This window comes from Hippichthys cyanospilos, chromosome 10 (assembly GCF_059441005.1).
Source record: "Hippichthys cyanospilos isolate Australia breed blue-spotted pipefish chromosome 10, RoL_Hcya_1.0, whole genome shotgun sequence".
Taxonomy (NCBI): domain Eukaryota; kingdom Metazoa; phylum Chordata; class Actinopteri; order Syngnathiformes; family Syngnathidae; genus Hippichthys; species Hippichthys cyanospilos.
In genome coordinates this window covers 16,780,001-16,801,086 of record NC_142378.1, presented here as the reverse complement: position 1 = coordinate 16,801,086, position 21,086 = coordinate 16,780,001, and the positions used below count along the sequence as shown (strand labels likewise).

Here is a 21,086-nt window from a genome sequence, read left to right as displayed (position 1 = left end):
AATTACTCAGCCTTAGCAAGAGTGTTGCTTTACGGACACGGATTCGTAGCTACTGGAGAACACTGATAACAGGGTATAATATAGCAGTTTATAAAAAAAGAGGGAAAAAAATTCATCTGTTCATTAGGGGTGGCAATGAGAGGGCTAATGAGATGGTGCCTTTCATTAACTTACTGATTGGTGCCGAGCAGCTGCAGGGTCCATCTCTCACGTCCGCGAATTAATGAATACTGTAATTCGAGCTGGATAAGGGAGACTAGTGACAGCTTTCAAAGACTGAACATAAAAAGCCAGTGAGGCTGAGAGGCTTGTCACGTCCAGGCCTTACAGGCAGACTCACACAGATGGTCAGAGTAGAAAATGTGGCCAATAAAAATGAAGTAAAAAGGATTAGGAGACAGTCTTGAGCTACAAACACACAACAAACATGTTGTATTATTTTTGCTTAGTTTTATTGTCCTCAAGAGAATAAAGTGCTCACAATTTAGACAGGGGTAAATAGTAACAAAACTGCACCCCACCATTAAGACAAAAACCGGATATAACATATATATATATATATATATATATATATATATATATATATTATTGTCTTTAACAATACATAACCATTTTTACAATGGAGGCCAGCTGTTGAAATGGCTTTAACCCTCTTACTCCCGTTGGACAATACATCCCACAGCTTTTCAAAAAATGTCAGTAGGTAAAAGAATCATAGCAATACTAGGTGGAAATGGAATTGGGAATTTTTTTTTTAACTAATTTACCAAGTATCCTAGACTTATAAGCAAGTAATGTATACCATAAGTTTAATTTAAAAAAAAAAAAAAAAAAACTAGTGGAAAGGTTAAAGCCCCAAAACGGGCATGTGCAGTGGAGTTCTTTGTTGTGTTGCTGTCGACCAATCAGATGAGTGCAACAACTGAGCCCCAGTCGGCTTGTGATTTAGGACCATTTCGAAGACGGTTCAGAAAAGCAGTTGCGTTGCAACTGGAAAAAAAAAAAATCTATTGTAAAATTGACCACTTAGGGCCAAGAAAGGCCAAACAATGGAAAAGTGGCTGTAGTGCCCTTTAACTCTTTAGCTTGATAGTTCACATAAGTGAAATGCCTTGTGTTCCAGTGAAGTATCACTGACATGTGGCCAAAATCTCATACCTCCAAAATAGTCACTTTCAGGAGACCCAACGTCTCATCGTCTGACTAAAAGTATAGAGTTTTGAAAAATGAGCCGACCAAATTGTGACTAGAGAACTTTTGGCCTGAGGCCAGCGATCTGCATCAAGACTGATCCTTAACATTCCCATTTTAGCAATGTACTGATTAATATACAACTAAAGAATTATCAAATTAAATGATTTTTTTTTGGACAATTGAATCCAATTCTTTGGATAACTTTTGTAATGGAAAATAAGTATTAGTATGACATTTTGTTGTCCACTGACCACCTGGATTTGTTTGAACAAAGACCCTTTCACCTAACCAACATGGGAACTCTCTGTGTAGCTAGAATGACGACCTTGTCAGATAAGAGTCCAACACTGACATATTGTACTTTATGGCTTTTGCCGTGGTTTAAGTTACTTCTGCTCTGGGGCTGGGGCTGGTTTTCATCTTGTAGGCGTTCACTCCCGTGTGAGTGAATAAGAATCTTCATTTTTATTTGTCCCTGCACACTCTTTTGCAAACCACTAATATGTTCTCTTAAAACTTGTGACTATGAAACTTCAAATAAAAAAAACCCAAAAGGACAATCTTTTTTCCAGACTATCAAAATCCTAAAAATTCCACAACACTTTTTTCCAACAAAATTGTCCAAACGATCAAACTTTCAGCTTTTCAACAGTAAATGCTAACCTATTTCTGTAGTACGCAATAAAAGTAGACTGATTATAAAAATAAAATATTTGCCTCTACATTGGAAAATATTGATCAATCATGTTGCCTATTTTCTGACATGTTATGGGACCAAACCAGCAAAATAATCCTCATTAATTCTAGTCAATTTGATGTTGTAATATTAATAATGACAAGATGCTACTCTAAAACCAACGGCATCGTCGAAAAATGTTTCAAAGAATATTTGGTTCAAATAAGACACATTTTCATACAAAGGTACAACGGCATTTATTAACACTGCATTGTTGAGTCCCAAATGTAAGCTGCGTTTCTATATTTACGGTTCAATTTCACCCCATAAAGGGTAACCATAACTACAATGTAGACGGGACAAGTCTGACACCCTCTGCTCTGGAAGTAGTGCCAATCATTATATGTAAGCTCACTTAAGATGTGAAAATCATAAGCCAAAGTGCTCACACGCACGCACGCACGCTCCCTCCCACACTACACCAACGCACTCATTTGTGCCAATGTGCACATTACTCGCACGCCACCTCCCCTCACCCTCCAATTAGATACTCGGTGATAATCAGAGCTGCTTGAGCACACTATGTACGCTCGCCTTGTGTGAAAGTGTTGATGAGAAAAGGGAAGACCACGGTGACCCCCACCTCCACCTCCACTCAAACCCTCCCACACACACATATGCACGTACACGCGCCCCTTCACCCTCCACAGCAGGTTATCTGAGGGAATGTGTCACAACCGCTGGGAAAGAGGGCGATGGCGACAGCCTTGTCAGCGACGCGTACGAGAAAGAGAGTGCGCTCATGTGTCCGATGACTGATGGAGGCAGCCAGCGTGGCCCTGATTCCCCTCCTCACCTCAACACAGCCCCTGGCTGTTATCCGTCTCCAACCCCCTCCTCTTTACCTAACCTTGGAAGCGCATATCTCCTTGTCCTTTTCCTTCACACCTCTCATTCCCTCCCACCATCTTTTTGCCTTCTCTTCTGTTGCCACTCGCCAGCCGGTCCCTGTCCATGCAGAATAGCTCGGTGGCCGTGGATTAAGAGAGGGAATGGAAAACAGGGTTTGTTTGTTTAGACGTGCGTGCTTTGGTGCGTGGCGAAAGGCAAGATGCCAGCACGCAGTGCGAAGGACGCTAAACGGCAATGACAGGAGGTCAAAGCACTACAGCGGAGCAAGCATTTTCCTCCTTTGGGCTGTGTAACTGTGCTGTGTGAAAGCATGTTATGTGAAAGAGATGCATTACCTTCTTAATTTCCAGGCCTACTCTGGTTTTTGATATCTCAACTTCAGTAAAAACATCAGAAATGTCAAGCGAGTTCATATCTGGTTTACATCTCTCATTGAAGTTGATATTATGCATATTATGCACTTTGATACACAGGGAGGAAAACGATTCAAGGATTCAACAATTTGATTTGTCAAATCAAACCAGGTTTAATGGGAGCAGTTCATTCATGAATCAATGCAAAGGCCTGTTCAAAGGTCTGGGTCCTTTATGTTTTTTAGTTTATTTGAAAACATCAATATTTCACTCCTCAAACACAGGGCCTCGTGATACATCGTAATTCATGTCATATTTTAATCGTTTAAGTGATGGGACACTTAATATTGTTGCTGAATATTTGTTTCACTAGTCTGAAATGGTTTAGAAATGTGGAAATTTTAGAATAACATTAGTTAACAGATGCCTGGTTGGATATATTTGTTTTCATATATGACTATGCTGTTGTGAGAAATGGAATGTAAAAGAGGAATCCAGTCAGTCCAAGTAGATCAGTACTCAACGTGAGGGGCCAAGCAGGCTTAATTGAGCCGCATCTTTCAAGTCAGCAAGGTCAAGGTGATGGGATAATAAATCAAGCGTGCCTCGTCGGCAATCTCCTCCGTTCCCACTACCCAAGCCCACCCTTGAGTGTGTGCGCGAGCCTCCCACCCCTCAGTTAATTACATGTCTACATGTGCATGACTGATCCAGTGCTAATAAGAGTCACAGTGAGAGTGGCTGGAGCCCTGTTGGTGCGAGAATTACATTACCAGGAAAAAAAAAAAATACACACACACAAAAAATAGGGGATTCTTCAGCTACACTAGTTCATCATTGCACCCCTGTTATATTTTTCAATTTGGTACGTATCTCAATCAATTTCAAAGTGGAACGCTTCAACTGGATGTGATTTGATGCATTCTCACTTTCTGGATAAAAAAAAAAAAAAAAAAAATCCAGTTCAAACTGTTTTCTTGCTACACCACATTTTAAATACACAAAGGAACCATCATTATAACCCCCCCTTAAAATATCTGGCTTCTGCAAAGACTGGTGATAAATTGATCATTTGCGCCAAGTGTGTTGTTGAAGGGCAACATTGAAAACAGAAAAAATAAAGGCACTCAAAGAACGAACATGGGCACCACTTTAAGTAGGTAAAGCAATATAAAATCATCATTGAGCAGCATGAGATTCCTTCTTACGTTTCAATTCTAAAGCATATACAGGAAATAAGGCTCTGTATTTACTATAAAAGTACAAGTAGTGCCTTTAGTCAGGCAATTCAGCCTTGCGATTCTCCTGCATTCGCTGTTATTGATTCCTTTGAATCTGAACAGGAAATATTACAAAACACCACATGCATACTGCATGCACAAATGTCAAAATCTGTTAGCACTGCTTTTCATTTGACTGTTTACGGTCTAGATTAGGTTTAGGTTCGTCATACAAGTATTTACTGTAATTATGAATTCACAACAACTTGCATAGTTTAGAGAAACTATGGATAGTAAGACTTAAATGTCTTCATTGCTAAACCCTTGTGTCCCACAAGACACAACATTGAGCCAAAGGTTGGTGTGAGTTTAGGACTTCATGCGTAAAGAGAAAGAAATCAATATTCACTCAAGAGATGTTTCAAGAGAATAAAGGAAGACAGATGCGTCATTTGAAAGACTGTGAGGGTCACATTGGTTTCCTTTTCTTGCATCAAGCAATTATTATGTGGTGACAGTGGAAAATTTGCTTGAGAAGACCGGGACAATTGGAAAAGAATTTGACTGTGCAGTATAATATATTGTTGTCTGAATCCCCTTGGCAGCTTTCAACGCTTGAAAAGTGCTCATTATGAGAGTTGGCTTTACCGCTTACCCGCCAAAACACAATCTCTAATTCTATGGGGCAGTCCAGTGATGAAAAAGATTTAGAGAACTCTCGCACTATGCTTGAATAACAATTGATTTGTTGTTTTGCTTCTTCAGTATGCCGAATGATTTTCTATCATAAGAGTGTCACAACAAGGGATGGGCATTGCAACATACAGTATTTCTTTCATTGATTCACCAAGACAATGAATGATCAACTATTTTTAGGTTATACATAATTGTACACATTTGTTTTAGATGGAAAAATGAAAATACGAATGATGTATAATACTAATGGCAACCCATCAACACTCAATCCTATTGTTATATCGCATGGTAGCAACATGTTGGAAAAGTTCAGAACAAACTCTTTGCTTTTGTGATGTAAGAGCAATGGAGAAACAAAAATCACAAAATATGCTACCAGATGATTCCTCATAATTGAATTACCAGGAATAAATTTTCCAAAAATAACTATCATTAAAAAAAAAAAAAAAATCTATAATTTAATTCCTCAAAGAAGAGCCTAATGTCCTTCTCAAATACTGGGGTGGGCCCCCCTGTGGGGGCGCGAGGTGATGCCAGGGAGGGCGCAGATGACCCCAGGGCTTTGTTTTTTTGCCATGTGAAGTGTAATTGCAAAAAAAATAAAATAAAAAAATCAGACACTGCTTTTTTTTTCCATTTTACACTATCCTGTAACCTGTATCAAAGATGTAAAAGTAAAAAAAAAAAACAAAAACAAAAAAACAGGTTTTGAGAGTTGATTTATATTGCTTTTCTCTAGTGTTAATATTTAAAAAGATACACGTTTAGGTATACTTTTACCATTAAACATATCGTATTTAGAGTCCGTGGGTTGGCCAATGTTTGCAGGGCCATAGTCGTCCAATCAATTGGTTGCTCCCTAATATTTAGCATTAGCATTTAGCATCACATGTTGCTTTGACTGAATTGAAACTGAGCTTACTTCCAAATTTCACCCGCAGCCTACTTAAGCAAGAAACATGCTGGACCGGAATCACTTACAGCGCTTGTTAATTGTAGTCAATTTCAATATAGTAAATGAGCTCTTCTGTGTTTTTCTTTTACTGTACTGGTTAAAATTGTAGCCCCGTACCTGCAAAAGCTTTGGAGATGTGATCTTTCTTCCATTCCCAAGGTTGATCATACTCGTCTGCCGGTCTCTCGTCATCTTGCGGCAGCCTGCTGGCCTCCTTGCCCTCCTCGTGAGCTTCTCCAACTGCGAAGCCCGAACGGTGGCTTCGCCCGTCTTCGTAAGGGGTGTCGTATAGCTGCAGGCCACCCCGCGGCCGTCCTCCTCCTGGGCCACGCTGCAGCTCTATAGGGAGTAAAATAGAATAAAAAACACTTCTGAAGTCAGCACACCGTCGCAGCGTGTTGAAGATCACAGCCGCAATAATATTAACACTGGTATTGTTTGGTACCAAGAATGCCTGTTGAGCGCTGACATGACTAGAATTAAAAGAGCGGGACGAATGATGTTTGCGCAGCTTGCGGCAGGGCTCAGAATCTCATATCTGGGCTTAACAAGGCTTTGGGCTCCAAAGCAGAATAGCATAAAAGCGCACGGGCCCTCCCTTTCCACTCATCTGCACGACCCCCTGCAGCAATCGAGCGCCGCTCACAAAGGCGCCCTTCTTCCTCCCTATGAAAATTCTCATCACTTTCTCTGTAGGTTCCCACTGAGAAATATTTCTTGGGAGTCAAAAACGGCCTTGGGATAAAGAGGATTATCGGCGCAAGTGAGAGAAGTTAATCGGATTCTTGCATCTTATCAACAGTAACAGGAAGTACTAATGGCACTTTTTATCTGATGACCTCAAAAATGAGAACAGGTGGTAAGGGAAAAAAATTAAGGGTTAAGCATCTCTTCTTTGTGGGGGGGGGGGGGGGGGGGGGCATATAAGAGGATGAAACAGAACTGTTTAGAGGGGGCCGAGGTGGGGGAATTCAACTTTCACACCAAGATGCTAGCAATGGGCTGCTTGGTCGTCACCATGGCGACCAAATGGAGACCTTGGGGAAAGGCCTCGAGCCTGTGAAGAAGAAGGAAAATGGAGGGAGAGCAGAGGAGCAAGGCAATAAGAGGCGGGGAAGAGGAGGGTGGGTGGGGGGAATTGTTGAGCACGCATGTGGGGGATCTGTCAGCGTTTGATGTTAAGTCATGGCGACAGAAGCACGGCGGCGTCGAAAGCTGCTCTACCTGCGCCGGGAACCCGAGGTGTCAGCGAGGCCGCTGGGAGATGGCGAAGATGAAGGTGGAGAGATGAAAACAGGCTTACGGAGAATAAAATGAGAAATTCATTGGAAGCGTGATGGCGGGAAACACAAGCACACAGAGGGGGAGAAAATGGTAATCTGGCGGAAAGGTGAAGGAGGCTGAGACATAAAGATGCATGTAAGAACGACTCAAGCCTGAAGACCTGAAGAATTGGAACACTGGTCCCATTAACTACTGTTTAAAAAGCCCTTAAAAGAATATGAGTATTGGTCTTGACATTTGCAGCAGTGATTCTCAACCGCTGCGCCACGGCATATTATTGTGTGTCTTTGTTCATCTATGCCAGTAACGTGTAGTGACCGAGATTACAAATGCCCCTTTCGCTAGATGGCCTAAATTACAAAATACGTTTAATTTACACAACAAAAATACGTCATGTTTTTCCGTGTCTATCATCTGTGTTAACTAAACATACCAATGCAGATCTTATATCACATTAGGTCAAGTAAATGGGTCTTTTATTTAGCCATTTTCATTAGTAAAAAAGTGATATTTTGTCTAAACTGTATTTAAGGCAAAAGAGCTTTCATGCATAAACAATACCTTAAAAACACATTATGCCACTTGCTGTCCATTGAAAGCGACATCAGACGTGCTTGGGGCTCTGGTAGTGATTAGTCATGGCTCACCTTTTTTCTGAGTTTGGTCATGTGATAATCACAAGTGAAGCCTTGATTGGTTGTTACATAAACCTTGGCCTCGGTCCAAACAGAGTAAAATTTATACTTAGAAGGGAGGAAAATATATAAGTACAGAATTAATTGCACTCCAAACCATCAAAATTAACTTTTATTTGATGAAAGTTGGGGGGGTAGTCTGAAAAACAACGTGAACCTTGATTCAAATCCCCGGTCTGATTCGAACAATGTTTTTTTGTTTTTAATCCATTGCACCACTGTAAATAAAAAGACTAATTTTTCCAATGTTAAGATCCTAAATGCAGTTATAAAACACAAAATGTGTTGAAACTATGAAGTGAATGAATGGAACAATGAATCCTACAAATCCCTTTGGAACAAAATGAATTCAAGCCATATTAATTCTTTGAGCAAATAGACAGATCCTGAGAGTCTTAAACTCAATGCCAATATGACAAAAGCTGTCAAAAGACAGACAAGATCACTCATCAAGGTTGAAGCAATGCTTGTCCACACACTCAATCAGTGTTGTGATTCTCATCTCTTGCCATTGTCTCAATCCTGCTGCTGTACAAGAACTGATTACTACCCACCTGCAAAGCAAAGAGGCGCATTCATTAAAAACCCACTATTATCAGCGTATTCGACCGCATGAGATGCAAGTCGCATCAGAGAGAGGGCGAGACAATAATTTGCTAAAAGACAGATTACCAAGACAGCCAGACTCCCCTTAGGGGCCAAGGAGAGCCCTCAAGATGAAGCCAGATAGACGAACAAGGAAAGAGGAGGAGGAGGGCGGGAGCACTTTTACACTAAATGACTGGGACAGGACAGGGAAGCGATGCTGGGAAGGGGAAGACAGAGATGTTACAGGAGGGGAAACAAATGGAAAACGGGACATGCGAGTGAGATGATGCAGGAAGAAACCACAGGGGAGGCGGGAGGGTCGGCGGTGGAATACTCCAATGGGGCGCGCAGCGATGCATAGACAGAAAAGAAATCACTATGCAAAATAGAATTCATCGCCTCCAGAAAAAAAAAAAAAAATCTTGAATGGTAACTTGAATTCATTATTTTGCAAATGAAAACAGCAGCACATAAAATACAGTACGGGTAATGGTTACAAGTTTATGTAGAGAATTATATGAATTTTATCCATGCAGACGAACAAAATCACAGGTGTCAAAGTCAAAACCCTGTGGCCAGATGAGACCCAAGACATCATTTCACATGGCCTGTTAAGGCATCAATGTGTGTGTATGTGTGTTTCTTTTGAATTATTTTCAGTTTTGACAGTGTTGAGATATTGCAAGCAATTTTTAACATGAATTTCTCCTTTAAAATAAATTTTGAAAATGGTTGAAAAAACTATTATTTACTGGCTTCTGTTTTCAAAACTAGCTATCCATCAATTTATTCCATATATACAATTAAGAAAGGGGGGTCATACATTTACAGTACGGTATATAGGTTCATAGTAGGCATGCACCGCATTTTCAGGCACTGAAATTTTTGACCGAATATTGCAAAAAATGCATTTTCCTAAACCGTCCAAAAAAGGATGTTGCAATGACGCAAAAACAGCTGCCAGCAAGCGTCTCTCTGAATTTTCTGAGCACACAGGAGAAAGAGGGGTCTCGCTTGGTAGGCAACTCCTGAAAAGAATTTCCACAGGTTGAGAAAAGAGCACTGCTGAGCTCCCACCTTTTCTTGGGACTGAGCGAGCCAAAAAAAAAAAAAAGACACCGAACGAACAGCATCAATCACGTTACATGGCAACAGCAAGTTGAAAAGATACACACACAAAAGAAAACATGGACGTCAATGCAATGGTCATAATATGCCTTTGTCGTGAAGTTGGCTTTCGCAGTGGTGGTTATTACCAGCTCGCTTTACCCCTCCTCGTGACTCTGTTTTTATTGCCATCACATCAGATCTCAAGCAACATCAACATACAGCCATTAAAAAATATATTTCAGTTGTTGGTTAATGACACTATGACTCCACTAATCAATTACGCTGTCATTGTATGATATGGCACATGTCTTCAGGGTTAGCGCTAGCTGCTAATGAAACGCATTCAAATGTCGTCTGATATTTCAAACTCAGACAGAAAAAGTCCATCAATGCATTAACACATTTAGCAAGAAAAATTATATTTACATGTATTTTTCCACAACCTAATCTAAGCGTCTTTTCTGCTGATTTGTACGTCAAAGAATCAAAAAAAATACCAAACCAACATTTATTATGTGTAAATAGTATAGCATTTACCACAAAAAAATGGAGCATATAAAATTAGTGTCCTTTAAACAAGCACCGAACAAGAATACTATTCAGAGATATAGTATGCTTTTTTATTTCATTTACAGACCTATGTAGGACGCTGCTTGTGATATTAAAATCCGTTCCCAAACTCGATTGGCTGTCACGAGGGGATGTGGAAAAAAGTGATCGAATTAGGCTTAGTAATAGTCATATAGATGGTTAAAGTCAATAATGTAACGATTAAAGTAATTCCTGTGAGTTCTTTCCCTATAGGATCCGTGACCCTGGGATAAGAACCTCTAATGTACAATTACCGAGCAGAAGACGTCCCCTGTCACCTTTTTGTCATAGCTCTACTCACCTGTTATGACTCGCTGGGCCTCATAAGGTTCCATGTAGCCATTGTTTTCCGAAGGGACCGGTTTAACATCTGGTTCTGGTCGGGGGTCCAGGCGAACATCAAAGGGATCAGAATAATCAGTTTCTCCCGCAACAGGAGCAGATGGCACTGCCTAAAAAGCCAAAAAAAAGCCCCAAACACACTTTTGTATTCATATTTATAAACAAAAAATAAATTGACATGGATACACTTAATGAGAGCTGAATGTTTCTTAGGCCAGTGATAGGCCATCCACTGTTCTGACAGTTTGCCATGAGATTTTTTTTCCAATATATAATATTTGATTTCGTTCAATAAAGGTTGGGAAACAGTGATTTAGGCACAGTGGAATTGTTCACTTGGGAAATTTGTACAGTACAGAAATCACATTGTCTAAATACAGTTGGGCAAAAAATAAACCAATTTGGGTTATTTTCTATCAAACACCCCCCCAAATTAGCAAAGCGCTGGACAGTTGAATATAATCACAGTATTTGGGGGAATCGAGCTCACAGCCTCTCGGTTGGGAGACGGCCACTCTACCAATGAGCCATCCATTATGTTATAATGGATTATTTTGAAGCAACCATACACCATCTTCATGATCAGGGTGCATATGACATTACAATACATTACTTCCTTATAGAAAAAAACCTGACTGATTATCTGAAAATATATTAAAAAAATATCATTACGTATGAATGCTGCCAGTCGAACTGCAATCACATCCCTGCTGAATTGCTTGCATGCAAAGTAGAAGCTGAGTTGCTGTTTTTATGCTAATATCGTGACACTTGTTTGCAAAAACATTTCGTGTGTCGCAAGGGGCAGCAAGTGTTATATTTAATGGCAATATGAATGTACTACTGGTTGAAAAGCTTTTGGCACATGAGAGGCTGGAAAAAAAAAAAAGTGTCCTGAATGTAACGTCGTAAGACACAACAATGAAACTCATGCATTCCATGAGCATAGTTCATGCAGAAGGAAGACCAGTCCACTGGCAGCTACAAAAGCAGCCATATGGTCTCAAACAGACCTACACAAACGCACACACACGTGCGCACACACACCAATAGTCGTTCAAACACCATCACTCATTGGCAAAATGCTTGGCTGAGTCTGCCTCACAATTCCCAGTTTAACGCATATAAAGCCTAAAAATAAAATGAGATTCAAGCGCCGCATTGATTGTGTTGTCTATCGATGTACAGGAATCTGCTGTGTTAATTAGAGTGCAGATTTTCCCACGGATCCCGGGAAATTAATGAGGGAACAAGCTATTGAATGGAATTCACACAGTTAATCGACTTTCTTAACTTTTGCAAGAAAAACTTTGAAGTAGTTTACTTTTTAGAGCGTTGAACCTTTCCAAAGGAACTAACCACTCCCGTGAAAAACAAAAAACAATTGTGTAATGATAAATGTAAATGACAAATGTTTCTAAATGCCCATTTTAACTCATTCACTGCCATTAATGACAAAAGACGCAAAATATCCACCTTACTGTAAATGGGCTGTCAGTGAAGGAGTTGATCATTTAAACCATAGATACACCACAAATATGATCCCAGACATAACCTTTAAAATATTTGGCTTGAGTATTTTATTATGTTATTCATTTTATTTTTTAATGCATCTCTCATAATGAACTTCACCCAAAACCCAGGCTAAATTTAGCTTCTTCCCGACATGCAAACTACTCTTAATCAAGACATACCGCTACAAAGTAGTTCATCTCCACCTTTACTATTTTGCTATACATTGCTTTTGTACCGTTTAGTGGAAGTTACCTAAAAAGACTAACAATGATGAATAAGTAAACAGTGAGTAGCTGGGGATAGTTTCCAAAGCAAAAAATGGCTCTATTGATACTGTCAGGTGGAAATCTCTTTATGTCTCAATTTGGTGTATTTCACTTTTCTTTTTTTTTTTTGACTTCTACCCAACACAACTAATGGTCCCAACTCCTAAGGTAAAGAAATAAAATCTACTAATTGACCCTGATATGGCACACCGGTGAAATGAAAACCTTTTTAGGTGTCTACCTCTTCATTGAGAGATTGTTAAGAGTGTGCAAAGCAGTAATCAGAGCAAAGGATGGCTATTTTGAAGAAATTCGAATGTAAAAGATATTTTCCTTATTTCACCATTTTTGTTCAGTACATAACGCCACATTTTCTTTCATAAATTTGACACCTTAAAAGGACAGTGTGTAAGATTTAGAACGTTTTTCATTAAAAAGGAATAAATTAAATGATTGTAAATTTCAAAAACGTGCAAATGAATGTGTTCTTAATGAGCAACGGTATGTTTTAAATATAATCATAGGTCTAGTTTTCAGTAAATTATACTACATGGGGGGTGGCCCATCTCTGGAGGCAGCCATGTTTGTTATGGCTACAGACAATGGTAAATGGGGCACCTGCAGCACCTCCTGCTGTCCATAATGAAAAATGGTCTAAATCCTACACATTATCCCTTTAAGTGAGAATCTGATCAAACATTTGGTACTGTCAATACATATAATTATTATATACCTGTGTATACACAGTCTCTCTCTCTCTCTCTCTCTATATATATATATATATATATATATATATATATATATATATATATATATATATATATATATATATATATATATATATATATATAAAATACATTTAAAATAAAATTGACTTTTGTTATGATTATGATAACGAAGCAAAGAAGGTCTTACTGGCCCTGGCTTATTACCTGAAAATATATAATATATCATTACTTAAATGCTGACAAGATCTCATACAACAAGATCAAGAGATTAACAGGCCTTGACATTACTCATCTGCACAGCACAATATCCTTTTTTTTCTTTTGGCTTGTTGAGGCACAAACACAATGGTATAGGTACATCGCAAAATGTGCTGCATGACAACGCAAAATGTGTGCATGACGATAAAACACAATGCCCGACTTCAAAATAAACCTGACCATACCAAATAATATATGGACACAAAAGGCTTAAAACGCGTGTATTTTGAAGCTCTTCCTGGAAGAGCATGTCGCCACTGGTGAATACTCTTTCGACTGCACAATGTTTCCCTTCCGCGCGGTTCCGACACCCCATGTTAAACATACATTTCTGAAAATTACATTCACTCGCCAATTCAGGGCACTAAAAACAACTTAATTACACTGACATTATGTTGTAGGGTGCCTGTTGCCAGCTTTTAGCACAGCCTGCTAGCAGCACTCGGGTGCTTGAAGAGCACCAGACACAGTATAATAGACATATAATAGAATCAAAACAGCACACTTTGATGCTAGCATCCTAAGACAGTTGCCACTGGTACTGATGACTTTATAACATACAAGGCTGAGTCAAATCTGTTTTCTTTGGGTCCGATCACTTCTGACTCAAAACAATTATCAGAAGAGAGCTGTCTAAAATCTCACTGTTTAAATTAAAGAAGAAAAAGCTGATGATCAAAAAATGATCACTTTTGGTCATGCTTACATATCGTTACTTAATGCATGGGTGTCCCAACACAGTCCTCGAGGGCTGGTATGTTGCATGTTTTCTAGGTTTCTTTCCCCTCCACAGCTGATTCAAATGGTCATTATCAGGCTTCTCCTGAGCTTGCTGATGACCAGATCACTTGAATTAGGTATGTTGGGAAAAGAAACCTGGAAAAAATGCAGGCTATCAACCCTCGAGGTCCGAGTTTGGACACCTGGCTTAATGAAACATGAAAAGTTGATAAAGGCACAAATTTGTTTTCATAATTGTTGTTATCTGATTTCTGAATTATGGACACTTGTCTGGCGTAATTTTGCGAAGCTGTCCTAGTGGACGCTTAAAAAAATGCAAGTCAAAGTGTCTATTAAGTTAATAATTCTAACTGAAAGATGAAAACATAAAGTTGATTATTTTTCAGAACCGTTCAGCGCTAATACTGCTACACTCGCTTTCTTCTAGGCAAAACAGCAAAAACAATCACCACCCGTGGCTCTCAACATACAGTATCCCGGTCTACATTACAGCCCCCAACACATGCTCATGTGGGGTTCTCCCATCTCGCAAGACTAAACCCTATTAATTATTAATGTAAGCTTTAAACCCATGGGACCGACAACCCCCCTCTAATTCAACAAGCCGCTCAAGCCATCAATTATTATCTCATCTAACTCTGGTAGATCCGCATGTGGCGGACGGGGCTACAATTTATGCAAACATATTTGTGACACGCATTTGCCCACCGAGCGCGATCAATAAAGCTGTCACACTGATAGTAAATGGGACAAGAGTGAATTGGGAGAGTGCTTTCACCCCCTTCACTCCTCCCTCTCGCTCATAGCTTCGCCAAGCTTCATTTGTCATCACCGACAGCCTAGGTGACAAACTCGAGTCCCGTGGGCCAGACCTGTCCCTCCATGTCATGAAATTTTACGATTTTTCGCCGAGGTTAGGAAGAAATTGAATTGTTTTGTAAACAAAATAAAAGTTCAGCAAAACAAAAATGTTTCAAAACTCAGATTCTCAGAAGTAGGCACCATTTGTCCTGATCACAGCCTTGCACATTTTGACATTTTCTCAGCCAACTTTATGATGTGGATGATGCCTTATGACCTGGAAGTTTACAGCGGCGCATTTTTAAGAGGTAAAAGTCAAAATTTCTTGAACACTTTATGTGTTTGAGACCATTTGAATGTGAAGGTTTTTCCAAACTTTTCACTGGTACTTTATGTCTCGATCGCTGCAAGGTAGGTTTGTTGATGACCGATGTGTCGGTTTTGGCTATTAGCAGGAGCCGTTTTAGCTGGATGCACACATCATTTGCTATATTTGCGCATGAACTTGCATATATTGCAAGTGATCCTGTGTCTCATTTTTATTAAAATATTCAAACAGGCTATGTGGCGCTGCTGCTCGTTTGTTGCGCTGACCAGACCACCTGTTTAATTCAATGAGGCATTCGTTAATGCCAAACTATGTGCCAAATTATCTTCAAATTGAAAGTCAAATACATTTTAGAGGTCAAAAAAATTAAAACTTTCTAATATTTAACTATTGAGAAAATCAAGATATTATTGCATGAAAATACACAGCTATGAACTGAAAGTCAGTCCAGGTCATAAAATGAGAAAAAAAAACAAGATTTGCAAAGCTGTCATCTTGCAAAAGATCTGTGAAGAAGCCAAAACCCATTTTGATTTGAATAACATTTTCAATTTTAGTAAATGATTACTTGCATGCTGTTTCATCATCTGAATGACTTCAATATAAAAAAATATATACAAAATAAATAAAAAACATTGAATTTGAAGACGTTCTTTCACCATTCGAACAGGCCTAAAATCAAGTTTGGCACTTAAATCTACAGACATATGCTTACGGATTCTTGCTGGTCATCTAATGAGATGGCACTGAGCAGGATCTTGGTGCGCCCCAGGTCCTGGGAATCCACTTTGATGAGTCTGTGTTTGGGCGATTTCACATCCGTGCTGGAGGGCTTCATAGGTGAGCCGTACACAGGGGTGGCCGGCTCCGAAGTCCCAGATTCAGCTCTGGGCCTGTTTTCCGAGTCCTCGTATGGATCTTCAAAATCCAGTTCTCTCTGGAGGCGGTAGGCTTTTAGTATCTCGCTTTCTGTATAGTCTGGAGTGGGAGGCTGAGGAGGGACCTTCCTGCTGCCAAAACTCAAGTAGTCTTTGAGCCACTTGGCCATAGCGGCTCTGCTTCCAAACTCAGTGTGGTGCTAAAGACTGAACGGGGCAGACAAGGACAAAAAGATTAGGACCTTGTTCCTGCTTCCGATGACATAAACAGATATACAGAAAGAGTCCATTTCCATCCTTCCAGCTAGAAACTACATTAATCCAAATCCATACATTTATATATCCCATCAGGGAGCCATGGGATATAGCAGAAGTCGGAAACCTCATTTCATTCGAGAGCCCAATCGTGCCTGTTTTCAATGTCTGCCTCTACCATCACACCAGATTGAAATTAGCTCATCTTATCAGCAGGCTCTGTGGAAACCTGATGACAATCCAGATCATTTAAATCAGGTGTGTTAGCAGAACCGATCGAAAACAGGCAGAATAGGGCTCTCGGGGAATTGGAGTTCCCTACCCCTGGGATATAGGGTACTGGTTCTTTAAAGCTTGTGTGTGCCAATTGCATTTGGATCGCCTTCAAATTTGGAATACTTCTTTGACGTCCAAAAATAGTAAAGTCATTCAAAAGACCCTCTCTCTGCTGAATGTTTTTTATACTGTATATGTAAAATATTGGTGTATATCATAGAGTAGGGCAGCTACAACTATGAAAACCAGCGGGCAAGAACAGTTGATGTTAATTATACGATTGTAAAATAGATGTTGATACATTACATTAATTGGCACTAGTGTGTTTTTTGACCATATTAGCGAGCATTTGCTCACACAACAAAAAATGTAGCTAAATGCTTTGAAATAGTAACATTCATTTGCAGTGACAATACGTGCCTTCATTATTGTTTGCATCCATTATTACAAGATTCAAAAGGGGCACAGACAGTATGTTGCCAAGCTGTAAAAACCAAGAGTCAAGAATTTGAGACATGTGCTATCATTGAGGAGATTTGCTTTCAGGAGGGCAGTGTCTCGCAATCTTTTTTCAAAAATGCTAAATATTTTTTAGCCCAGTAGACCCAGTATTTTACCACCCAGTAGACTTAACCAGTGCAAAGCACTTTATGAAAACAAAGAAACGACTTAAAGCAGGGTGCTGTATCATCTGTGCTTGATTTGATAAACTTTGAAACTACATTTTAGCGGCATCTTTTATAGAGTAACTCCCTAAGTTAGAACTACTAACATAAACTGTTTTTCTGGGGGTCCATCTGCCATAAAATTGCATCCCTAATGTCAATGCGCATCTGCATGAAAGTCCCAAAAAATAAAAGCATACAAAATGTTGTAGTCATGACAGGAAAATTTTAGCAAAAATATTCCAAATAATTTGCTTTTAATTTGAAAAGAGAAATTACTGTTCCTGTCACGGGATTCCAAAGTATGACATTAGATTTGTGGATACCTGCATAAATCTTATATCTTCCTATATCTATCTAATATCTCGCGTAACCCTGAAGTGCCTTCATATACTCACTGCCATTCAAGAAAAAAAAAATCCATCCTTTTTCATGAACCGCTTATCCTCACTAGGGTCGCTGGCTTGCCGGAGCCTATCCCAGACGTTTTCAGGCAGTAGGGACACCCTGGACTGATTGCCAGCCACTCACAGGGTACACAGAGAGACACAACCATTCACACTCATCTGTTAAACAATTTTTGAAACATCAAGGGTTGTCCCCTCCATTACTTATATCAACTTCTACACACAACATAAGTATTTTTGTGTGCTTCCGCTTGTGGAAAAAAGAAATTGCTGCATAGATCAAAACATGAACCTAATCCCGGCCCTTCATAAAGTAACATTTTCAAATCATAAAAGAAAAATAGTGGTCTGTTGTTTAGATTTGGCATCCCGTTCTTATGTTTAACAAGTGAGGCAAGGAACCTCTGCAAAATTGTTTTATGTTGGAAAATGTATATCTCGAGTCAAACATATCCCACATGTCCATTAATCACTGGAAACGCTTTGAATTATAGAAGCTGCTTTAAAACCTCCTAATCGCTAAGCATTATGGTACCCCCACTTGAGGTGCTTTTACTGAGAGATTTCAAGAAATACTGCTGACTTGAAGGCATGTGGCTATCCATGCTGTCAGAAGGGCAATTGGCGAAACTATAGAGCAGCTGGCCCGGAGACACTCCTTTTGTTTTAGGCAACAACATCTGCCAGGTGAACTTTGCCCGAGGGCTGCGAACAGTTGCAATATTTAAATGCTAAACAGCCTACCTCCAGCAAACCGCCTTAAAACATAAATAACAAAGGCAGCCAAGTTGGATGGAGCGCGATCTGCAAGTTATCTCAACAAGTCTAGGTATGTGGTAGAGGCAAAGCTCAAAATAAGAACTTTTAGTTTTAACTTTCAAAGCTAGCATTGACACAAACATAGGCTCGACAAAAGCCAAGCACATGTACTCACCAGCCAACGTGTGTTTGTGTGTGTTCAGCCCCTCAGCCACTTTGCACGCTTCATTCCGTCTTCCCTCGTGTCCGCCCACGAAACAACTTCACGCGTTTTTAATTCAAAATAGGAGGGGAAGGGAAGGGGTGGAGGGGGGTCTCCTTTCCAAAACAAGCAATAATCCGGGTTGGAATGAGAGGAGAATAAATCCAGTGGCGCTCCTACGAATGACGAAGGCAAAGGTCCAAGTGTGTGGGAGCGAGTGCGTGTAGTGTACACATAAAGAGAGAGAGAGAAAGTCAAAGCGTTTAAAGGGGAGGTGCTTCACTTGCTTCTATTATCCGCGGCTTCTTCCACGCGCACTGGAGCGTTCATTCATTTAAATATCTGCAAACATTGAGAGTTTCCTCTAAAAATATCACGCGGTGGAGTAAACAGAGGGGAAATCAGTTCGCACGAACACGCTGCGTGAATGTGCATTATTTATCCCCATGACATCACTGGAAGTCTGTTTGTCTTCTCCCCTCGTATAAAATTGGCTACTGATTCAAATCTGAATCATCTTTTATGTCCTATACAATGCGTTTGTTTGAGCTGACAACCCGCATACATACATACATACATACATACATACATACATACATACATACATACATACATACATACATACATACATACATACATACACACACACACACACACATACATACATACATACATACATACATACATACATACATACATACATACATACATACATACATATGTAAAAGATGACACAAAGTATGGCATTAGATTTGTGGATACCTGCAGAAAAGATGACATCTATTTCATTTCTTTTTAAGGGATATTCAACACTTTTTTTTTTTTTTTTTTTTTTACAATGAGACCAGTCTGAGTAAACTCTGGCACTTTTGACAAATGAGTACGGACTAATAGAACGGGACCACTTGGTGAAATCTACGATTTGTCTTTGTTGCTGTTTTTTTTATCTTTTTACCTAAAAAAAAAAACAATGGGCCAAAAACATATGGTCAAACTCTCGTTTAATTTTTCTTCATAGTACAGGGAACATCACATTTTGAGCCCCCATTTTTAGAAAAATGCAAAACAAGGCAGCTTAAAAATGTATTTTAATTTGTATTCCACGTTTCAAAACAGTCAATTTCATTGAAAATAGTGTGAAATTGATCTATCTATGTATCTATTTCCACCCATCCATCCATCCATATACATATAGGTTATGGGCTCTATTCCGGCTCAGACCCCCTCATGTAGAATTTACACGTTCTGCCTGTGTGTGAGTGGGTTTTCCCTTGGTACTCATACATTCTTCGGGTATCCTCCCTCATTACCAAAAACACGTACATTAGGATACTGTATACTGGACTCTCCAAATTGCCTCAAGGTGTGTTTAGGCCACCGCTAATTTTTAATTTGTTGTAAAAAGGCCAAAATTTAAAAATATAGTTTTTCATCTTTAAAATGTGGTGTTTCGAGTAGAATTATTAGGGAAAACTGTTTTTTTTTTCATGTTGAATGAGGCTTGTGCCATTGCAAATTGTGGACTGTATAAAGAGCTGTGAATACATTCAAGATGCGTTGTACATGTAGATTATGCGTTGATCAAGCGAATACTATTATTTTGTATTACAATACACGTTCCTGTTTTTCCTATTACTGTTTATTCACAGAATTTTGTTTATTTGGAGTTGCTTAGTGAGGCAGTATTACATGAGAGAGATTTATATCCTCACAAACCGTTTTGAAGCTGATTCAGTTACCGGTTCTGTCAAAGTTTTCCAAAATAAAAGCCAATGCTTTAAAATTTTCTCTTTTGATTAGACACTAAAGGTAACTCTCAAAAAGGACTCCAGAAGTCAAAGAATATTACTGTTGAGAGGCTGAAATTTGAGGATTTGAATCATTTTAAGTTGAAAAATGACCCAAAATGATCAAATTGCTAAAGTAGTTACGGGTTAATTTGATCATCAATTACTTGTCAATTCATCAATTAATTTTGACAATCCTAGTTTGGTGTATACTAAACATACATATCGTTATTGAATCTTTTAGCTTAACTGAAAATGTTCTTGTTCAGGTAAAAATATGACTTTTTTTCTTGGAAATTTATTGTAAAATTATCCATCCACAAAGACTTGAAATGGGTGAAGGTTTTGCGTAGCTCACTTTATCATGTTCTCTCCTTTTGTGCTTTTTTTTCAAGTTTTTGGGTAGCTGGTTTTGACAGGTTCTCGCTATGCTGCTTTTTCAGGCTTTTTGAGCCGCATAGTACTCTCAACATTTAGTCACGGGCTCATTCTTTGCTTCATTTTCCGGATTTTGTTTCTCAGCCTTCTCCAAGCAATTGTTGCCTCCCAACATAACGTAACAGCAGCCGTTGGCACTGGCATTGTCATGCATATGATTATCTGC

The 21,086-nt window shown here is 39.3% G+C and overlaps 1 protein-coding gene across 1 annotated transcript in view; it reads right to left on the bottom strand.

Annotated features, from left to right (window-relative positions):
* Positions 1 to 18,906, bottom strand: part of shdb (Src homology 2 domain containing transforming protein D, b) — a 36,119-nt gene extending 17,213 nt beyond the window's left edge. The window contains exons 1-4 of the mRNA XM_088426480.1: positions 18,669 to 18,906; positions 15,969 to 16,338; positions 10,576 to 10,726; positions 6,124 to 6,345 (exon numbers count right to left, since the gene is read on the bottom strand). Coding sequence (XP_088282606.1) covers positions 6,124 to 6,345; positions 10,576 to 10,726; positions 15,969 to 16,301 — 706 coding nt within the window. The 5' untranslated portion in view covers positions 16,302 to 16,338; positions 18,669 to 18,906. The remainder of the gene's footprint in view (positions 1 to 6,123; positions 6,346 to 10,575; positions 10,727 to 15,968; positions 16,339 to 18,668) is intronic.
* Between the last annotated feature and the right edge of the window lie 2,180 nt (positions 18,907 to 21,086).